General features: G+C 33.3%; 1 protein-coding gene and 1 long non-coding RNA gene across 3 annotated transcripts; both read right to left on the bottom strand.

The window, feature by feature from the left end:
- Positions 1–1,714: 1,714 nt before the first annotated feature.
- Positions 1,715–4,718, bottom strand: LOC132641774 (uncharacterized). 2 transcript variants are annotated; one of them, XR_009582970.1, is made up of 4 exons: positions 4,418–4,718; positions 4,159–4,319; positions 3,507–3,563; positions 1,715–2,176 (listed from the first exon to the last, which is right to left on the bottom strand). It is a non-coding gene; the product is annotated as an uncharacterized LOC132641774 (long non-coding RNA). The 2 variants fall into 2 exon arrangements; XR_009582969.1 differs by having other exon boundaries at positions 4,407–4,716.
- Positions 4,719–5,586: 868 nt separating this feature from the next.
- LOC132641773 (uncharacterized) lies at positions 5,587–6,292 on the bottom strand. The gene has a single exon (XM_060358862.1). It carries the CDS (start codon positions 6,137–6,139, stop codon positions 5,774–5,776), a length of 366 nt encoding a protein of 121 aa, XP_060214845.1. The 5' UTR covers positions 6,140–6,292; the 3' UTR covers positions 5,587–5,773.
- Between the last annotated feature and the right edge of the window lie 2,560 nt (positions 6,293–8,852).

Raw genomic sequence — 8,852 nt, 5'->3', positions numbered from 1 at the left:
CTTCGGCTAAAACCCATGGGTTCCGGGTTCGAACCTCCACACAGTCAAAATTTTAAAAAAAAAAATTGCACGACAGAGTTTAAGTTTCGCTATGCCCCCACGGGTATACACTTGTGAAGGAATTACCAAAGTTATGCCGGACCCGGCATACTTATGCCTTATGGGCAGACTTGGCATAAGTATGCCGAGTCCGGCATAACTTTGGTAATTCCTTCACAAGTTTATGCCGGACCCGACATAAAAATTTGCCCATTAAAAGTATGCCCCCACCGGCATAAACTTGTTAAGGAATTACCAAAGTTATGCTGGACCCGACATACTTATGCCAAGTCTGCCCATAAGGCATGAGTATGCCAGGTCCGGCATAAATTTGGTAATTCCTCAACAAGAGTATGTCGGGTCCGGCATACACGCGACCCAAACCTTGCCTTGCAATTTTTTTTTTAATTTATGCTTGAGCGGGGGTTCGAACTCAGAACCTCATGATTTTTGCGTGAACGCTCAGAGTTGCAATGCGAAGGGCAAAAATTAAAGACCAGCAATATGAGAGGCATAATTTAAAGACCACAAATATAAGGGACAAAATTTAAAGACCACCGAAAAGAAGGGCAATCCGCGCAAAAAAATGAACTAACTCGAATGAGCTCCCTAGAACCCAATAATTTGGCCTGCTCAATTTGAATAGGCTTATTTCAGCAATCTTAATGGTAGGCCTGCTTCTAATGCCTAAGCCCATTCCAATGTCTACTCATTATGTGACCAGTATACTAGGTTGTCACACTTGCAATTGCTAAACTAGGAAATTCAATTTTGTGAATTGTACACCAATTAATGAAGCTGACAAAATGACGTTTAAAATCTCTGTCACCGCTTTTTGCTTAATTGAAATCAAATTGTATCAACAACAACAACAAAAAAAAAGAAAAAAAAAAAGACACTTTTGACTGCTAATTATGTTGGCTAAAATAACTTAAAAATAGTATTAAAATAACGTGATATTGATCTCTTTGGACAAAGCTCACACGATATTTATCAAAATGTCTTACACCATTAAAACTATCCACTTAAATAGCTTCTCTTCTTTTTCTACTTTTCATGTGGGATGTTGTTCTTACTCACGCAACAATCTTCCCTTTACACTACTAAAAAAACAGTGAAATTCGATCAAAATTTTCGATCACACGAGGTCGAAAAAGGCCAATTTTGGACCGCAAGGCATGGTCGCTAACAGCTAGGGTGAAATTTTTTTCGACCTCACATGGTCGGAAATTTTCGAACTCACGCGGTTGAAATAAGTTTTCTACCTAAATTACGAAAATAAATTTTTCGACCACCTGAGGTCGAAAAAGTTATTTTTTATTTAAATATTAATAAAAGAAGATAAAAATAATAAAAAAAATATTTTCAGAATTTTGACCGTATGAGATCGAAATTTAGCAATATTGTTGCCAGATTTCGACCTCATGAGGTCGAAATTCAAAATGTTGCCCAGATTTTCGACCTCGTGCGGTCGAAATTCTAATTTCTGAATACAATTTCGACCTTATGAGGTCGAAAATTATCAATATCTGGATGAATTTTCGACCTCATGAGGTCGAAAATCTGGAAAAAAAATTCCAACATTCAGCTGCTTTTACAGCAGCCCACCTGCCAATCACACTCATCAACCAAATCAACAATGCAACTCATCAACACGTCCAATTCATCAAAGTACTTCTACAATCATAAACTTCACATTCTAAAATCAAATTCAACCTCAAGTTTCAATTTAAAGTACTTCTAAATATCCTTAAAACTACATTCAAACACTTGAACATCGTAAAGTTAAACAACCATAAACTACTTTCTACATTCAAACACTTAAACATCGTAAAGTTAAAATATTCATAAACTACTTCCTACAATCAATTCACCTTCAAAAGTACATCTAATTCGAATTAAAATTATCATAAAAAAATATACATATCCAAGAAAACATAGCAATATTACAATCCAAAAGTATACGAATCAAAAAAGTCAACGTTAGGTGTTAGAGACATGATCCAATTCCTCCCCACTGTCCTCATCAACAAGAGCATGAACTACGTTGTCTTGTGACCTACGTCGTCTACTGGGCTGTGACCTACGAGCATCCCCGGGACACGGGGGAATATGAGAGGGCCCCGAGTTGAGTAAGCTGAAAAGAAAACCAAAGAAGAAGCTATAATTTAGAAGAGAAACAAACATATATGCTTGGCAGATTTTAAAGCAGGCCCTCCAAGTGTGCTCGAACCATACTGTCGGTTAAAAAAGAGTAGAAGAGATCTAATATCCATCAAGTTTCAAATCACAAGCAAACTGATCCACATAGATTTCTATACCAAAAAAAAAAAAAAGAGATTAATAAACTACTTGAAACTGCAAGACATTAGTGGAGGGATAATTATATTGCAGAAACCCACAAAAACATACTAAAAACAATGCCAAAGCAAGACTCAACTCTAAACTCAACGCTTGAAGCATTATCCTTAAAAACACCACCAACAGCCATATGAAAGTACACCACATACTGCTTTACAGAACACTGGTAAAGACCATAAATAACAGAAAAATATGTCCATGACTAGTTGAAGAAGGCAAATCAAAACAACACCAGCACCAAGTTGTCCAAAGCTAAACAAATTAATCCTCATGGTTATTTTGCTTGTAGCTGTCCAATTAAACAACATAATCAGTGTTAACTTACTACTTATTTCTTTCATACTAGTGAAGATATTTAAGATGAGATCTATAAATTCAAAATTGAACATGATTAGTGAAGATTAATTACGACCCCAACTTGTTTGGTATCGAACGTTGTTCTTGTAGGGAGAATAAAATAAACATGAAAGCAAACCACTTGCATACACTTGCAATTCCACCTCTTCCAATTTATTCACCTTGCTGAAGTTGTTAGTGGCTTCAACACATTTTTATTTTAATTTTCAACAAATAAATAAAGTGAGTTCAATTTCAAGGCTTCACTAAAAGGTTAAAGACGGAGCTTTATCAAGAAGTGTTAGGTTATCAAACCAATTAGTCTTTTTTTATCCTTGGCACAGCCACTTGACATAGAAAGAGATCTAGAATCACCTTGTCTCATCAAGAACCAAAATAACACCTCTGACTCTAGCTCAAGAACAAGAACTAAAAAAAAAAAAAAAAAAAAGGAAAGCTCAATAAAGTCAAGGAAAACCATAATTCAAAGTATCATCATCCAAAAGGATCCAAGATCAGCCACCTTAACATATGACATCAGTTGCTATAGAAAACACAAGCGATTTCATCAAATCCATTACCAAAACGAGAACGATTCAACAAAACATGGGCTACTTGTTAGAGAAAGAAGGAAAACGAAAATATATCAGGAAAACAAAAATATATCAAGACAGAAAAGGCTTGTGGATAGCAGACAACAATCTATTTCTAGAGATAAATAAAAGTAACTGATGTAGTTTTGATGAACTGTAAGCAGTAAATAACCTAACCTCTGCTGCTACTTTCTTGTATCTAGCAAATCTTCCTTAACTCCGGCAATTGACAACCTATTCCAAAAATAAGAAAAAAATTAAAAAATCTTAATATCGAATTTTAAGCTTTGCAACTTACAAGTGAACGAGTTTCACAAAATCCCTTGACTACTTTGTCAAACAGTTAAACAATAAGAAAATGATTTTACATAAGTCAGAGTAGCACAAACATGTCAAATACGAGTTTGGTTGAAAGAGAAGCTGGAAGCATATCACAAGTATAAAGGATAAGTCTCCCTAGCTCTAACAATTCTCAAATTTTGGTAAAAACAACAACAAATAGCTACAAATGCAACACCAACAACATTCAATTTCAATTTCAATTTACACTTGGTAAAATTTTAACAAAATAGCTACAAATGCAATCTTTAAACACAAATGCTATCTTTAAACCAAATTAATTGGAATTTCAGTTTGAATACTACAACAACAACATTCAATTTCATTTCGAAACCCTAAAATAAAGATAACATTTTAATACCTAAAACAAACATTGAACAATCAATAAAGTTAACAAATCTTCTAATTAAACTACAACTATACAAAGTAATGCAACTAATAATGATAAAATGAGATTGAAAAAAAAAAACCAAAAAAAAAAGGGACTAACCTAGCTCACTGTTCAGTCGGCGGCGGCTGGTGACTACTCCGGTGGTTTAACTGGACGGCATCGCCTATTTGGAGAACGCCGGTGCTAACAAGGACTGCTTAACAAGCTAATCAACAAACCCACCTTCAACAAGCCACTAGCAAGCTAATCAACAAACCCACCTTCAAATAAAAAAAAGTAAGTGCCAAGTTCAACATACCAAATTTCTAAGCGAATTCATTTAATTATATAATACTAATTTAGCTAACCTAAAACATACTCAGAAATAGGCGCACATAGTTTCACTTTAGGAACATCAAACAGTTTTGGGGGGAGATGTTGGTGGGGGTGGTGGGAATTTTCGGGAAGATGAGTTTAGAGAGGGTAAATTTTTTTGAAAGAGAAGAGAAAGTTTTGGGGGGAGATGAAATATTTTCAACGGCCTGTGTGGGTGTATTATTTATTGAACTGTTTCGACTGCATGTGGTCGAAAAAATTAAATCAGATTTGAATTAATTTTTTCGACCTCATGCGGTCGAAATTTGATTTTTTTTTTTAAAAAAAATATCATTAATTTTTTTATATTTATATAATTTATTTTTTTGTAAAATGATTTTTTTCATTTATTATTTGTACAAAAAAAAATCGACCTCATGAGGTCGAAATCATATTTTCCCGTAAAAAAACGACCTCATGTGGTCAAAATCCTAAAGAAAATAAAAAAAAATTAATTTGAAAATTTTGACCACATGAGGTCGATTTTTTTTTTACCAAAAGTGAGGTCGAAATTTCCAGGTCGAAAATACCTATTTTTTTTAGTAGTGTTAGACTAAGTTTCACATGACCCATTATCATTCACAGACTAATTTAGAGATTAATTGTGTGTCACCCACATCATCCAAGCATTTATGGCCACCAAGCTCCACATGCTTCTTCTTGTGTGTGTTTCTCCAAATTACAGGTAAAGATAGTAAACCGGCTCATAGACAGACCAAGCCAATAAGCAGAGCCCTACCCCATCACTCTAACTATATATCTCCATATTCATCCAGACAAATCATTGACTCTGGTACCAATTGTTGGGTTAAGTTATCTCAAAGATATTCTTAACATGACTTGATATTGTCCATTTTAAGCCAATATTGCATTTTTTTTTCAAAAAAGTATCCCAACATTAAGAATATGCAAATACTTACATGCGCCCGGTGTTTACACCAAATTATATAGATCTACTATAGTTAAGTGATTTAATAAGGTGAAAATGTATGTTAAGTAACCACATATGATTAAGTGTTAACAGTCTATGTGCAAACACATGTCATGCATCTATTAGTTAGTTTCGTATAAATGCTGGGTGGAGATAAATTTTTACCCAAAGAATATCCACTTATAGTTAGCTTCGTTTTCTTTACTTTCCCTATGAAACTTTATTCACGCACATCTAACAAATTACGAGTAATCATACACATTGTACATATATGTGCATTTGCAGCCTATTACAACTAATTCTGGAAAAAACAACAACAATACATTCTTTACTATCACATAACTGATTGATCATTTGGAGCTAAAGATGATCTGCTGACAATTTTTGTTAGAATTGATGTCCTCTCTAGTTATATTTTGAAGTTTCTCTCTATGAACTTGGAACTTCCTTGATGGCTTTCAAATCCCAAACATCATCATCCCACAAAACATCATTGTACAAGTTATTATAAGCTTCTCCCAAGAACTCCATGTCCCAAATAGGTGACCAACATGTTCCCCATGACATTTGTTCATCCCCCATATTCCATGAACATAGCCATTCATTAATCCAATTATTATTATTATCACACTGATCAGCCATTAATTCCACTTCCTTCACAACATTTCCTCCACCATTTTTCCTCTGTTCTTCCTCTTTTTTCACCTCTTCACACTGTTTCTCAACAACCCTTTTGGCCTTTTTCTTCTCCTCATAATTATTTGCTATCATCTTACCACCTCTTTGCCTCTTCATTTTATATCGAGTGTTACAGTCAAACTCCGTTCTGCCTTTGTACTGGAGGGTCGATCTCCGTCCGGCCCGAAAAAACCTTAAACAAGAATTAATGACCTAGCTCTTGATTTATACCAACTTTGTGTTGCATTGTTATATATGGAAGGAAAATTTTGCTATTTATAGATGTTGAGAAAATTAGAGGTGATGCAAGTTGGTCAAAAATTAAACAAGTGACAATGGGCTAGAGGAAAGTTGCAAGTTCCCAAGATCACGTGAAAGAGTTGATAATTGACTTTTGGGGGGCCGTGAGAGTCCTATGTATTGGACCATTAACAAGTAGATGGTTGTGTGGTAAAAGTTCAATGAACAATCAAGTTGAATTGAATGTGACCCGTTCCGAGGTCGCAAGTGTCGACTGTCGACCCAAGAAATATCTTTTCTGCATCTCGATTATTTTATCGGGTACTTATTATCTTTTATTAGTACAAATATCACAATAGATAAAAAAATGATTTATCCAAAGTTTGGGATTGCACCGGCTATGTTGTTGTTGTAATAGTTTGATTGAGTACGAAATTTAAGAAAGAAAAACTTTTAAAACTTGTTATCTTAAACGTGTTATACGGTTTTTATGGCTATATAAGCATGACAATAAAGCAATTGAAAGTCTAAAGTTAAATTATTTCAAAATATAAATACGTCATTCTTTTTAGAACAGATTAATAAGAAGATCCTGTCACATTACACTGAACAGAAAATGTTATACTCATTTTGTCCTAATTTATTTGTCAGTATTTGACTGGAACAAAGTTTAAAAAAGGAAGAAAAAAAAAACTTCTAAAACTTGCATCTAAAACAAATCACAAATATTTGTCTTGTAAAACCAAATGTTTAACGTCAAATTAATTCTAAAAAGTATTTATTTAACTTTTTTTAGACGGACTAAAAAAAAACACCTTAATCTATTTTCTTGAGGGTTTGGTCGGAGCTTTATGTACTAAAAGTAAAGCATTTATTATATTGGTTAGATTTGGTGATTGGGTGGTGTATGATCACACAAAGTACCAAGTTGTGTCATTTGGGAGTCACAAGAAGGCAAATTGGGCTCCCATTTTGTTATTGTCGAAAGGGTGGCCGTTTTAATTTTGGTCACACCTACGGCTTCTTGGAATCAGTGTTCCCCACCTATGAGATTTATTGCGTGATGCCATAAAACCGTACTAAATTCTACAATATCTGTGATAAAACATATTTTATACATCATCTGTCTCAATTTATCCGTTTGATCGCGTATGAAATATAAGAAAAAATTCAAAATTTATGATGTAGAACGAGCTATGACGTAATAGAGCGTTTAATTAATGTCAAAATAAAAAATAAAAAAAATGAATAATCCGGTGCACTAATCTTTCGCTATGTACACACAAAAATAGAGATATATGACATTCATTTTAAAAACAAGCTCAAAAGAAAAATATAACACATAAAGTGATATATATATATATATATACTCTAAGAATATGCAATGATGGGCATGTCATGATATTTTTGTAACTATAGGAACATATGCTAACTGTACGGGAGTGGGAGATATAAAATCAAGCAATTTCTAAATATCAATATGTGTTTTTTTTAGCATATTAATAAAAGAATAAATTACACCAAACAGCTCATGTAATCTGATACAAACCCTCAAAAGAGAGATTATATTTTAAGACATAAATAAAGGTAAAATAGACAAAATCACCTCCTAATGAAATAATTTGAGTCAGAAATTTAGATATATTTGTATATTGAAATACTTACACTATCTTATGAGTATTTAACAAAAATCCTACCAAATATTACTATTACATAGGAGCGGCGGATAAGCTGAGTGTAGAACCAAAATAACCCAAAAAAAAAAGGGTATGAATCAAAATACCCCAGAAAAAAAAAAGAGGTACAAAAGTACCTTTAACGCATGAAAATCATGCATTAAAGGACTTAACGGAGACGGACCCGTTAAGTCCTTTAACGTATGATTTTCATGAGTTATTGGATTGTCTTATTTTTATTTTTCTTTCTTTCTTTCTTTCTTTCTTTCACACTTTTTTACATAATTTAGCCATAGATTAATCATGCTTCGAGAGTCTAAAACTTGAATATTTTATATAGAACCCTATTTATTTTTGTACGATTAATAAGGTAGGCTCAACACATCAAGGATACACAAAACTTCGGATTGTCGTTTTAGTGGTTGAAAAGTGCTCGAAGTCCATTTTTGTTTGAAGACTTGTTGTCATTAGCTTTAAGTTATTTATGTTTTAGGGTTTCACGTTATTTTTATATTAATGCGTAACTTTATTTTTAGTGATTATAACTTTATTTTTATAATCAATTAACAAAATATCAATTCATGATCAATTATTTTTGTGTAATTTTTTTTTTTTTTTTTTTGCGTTATGCCCTTCAACCCCCAACTAATTGGAGTCTGCAACTTAAATAACCCAAAAAGTGGATTTGGGTACCAAAATAACCCATTAAAAAACCTTTTGCTCACTAATTTATTTGTAAGTTGGTGAAATTTTAAATGGTTATAACTTTGCGCTCGGATGTCCATTTGATGCGATTTGTTTTTTGATTTTGGGTATTTTTTCGAGATCTATGCATCTAAACTGCCGCAAGGTTGTTCGCCCGCCCCAAATTTTCCAAAAACGTCCGTTGTCCCATTCAATTTCAATTTTCCCCA

The sequence above is a fragment of the Lycium barbarum genome, chromosome 5 (genome assembly GCF_019175385.1).
Source record: "Lycium barbarum isolate Lr01 chromosome 5, ASM1917538v2, whole genome shotgun sequence".
Taxonomy (NCBI): Eukaryota; Viridiplantae; Streptophyta; class Magnoliopsida; order Solanales; family Solanaceae; genus Lycium; species Lycium barbarum.
The sequence above is the reverse complement of the archived record's forward strand: the minus strand, read 5'-3'. Positions and strand labels throughout refer to the sequence as shown.

Excerpts from the sequence above, each read along its gene's own strand:
- LOC132641773 (XM_060358862.1), bottom strand. The coding sequence starts at position 6,139 with ATGAAGAGGCAAAGAGGTGGTAAGATGATAGCAAATAATTATGAGGAG.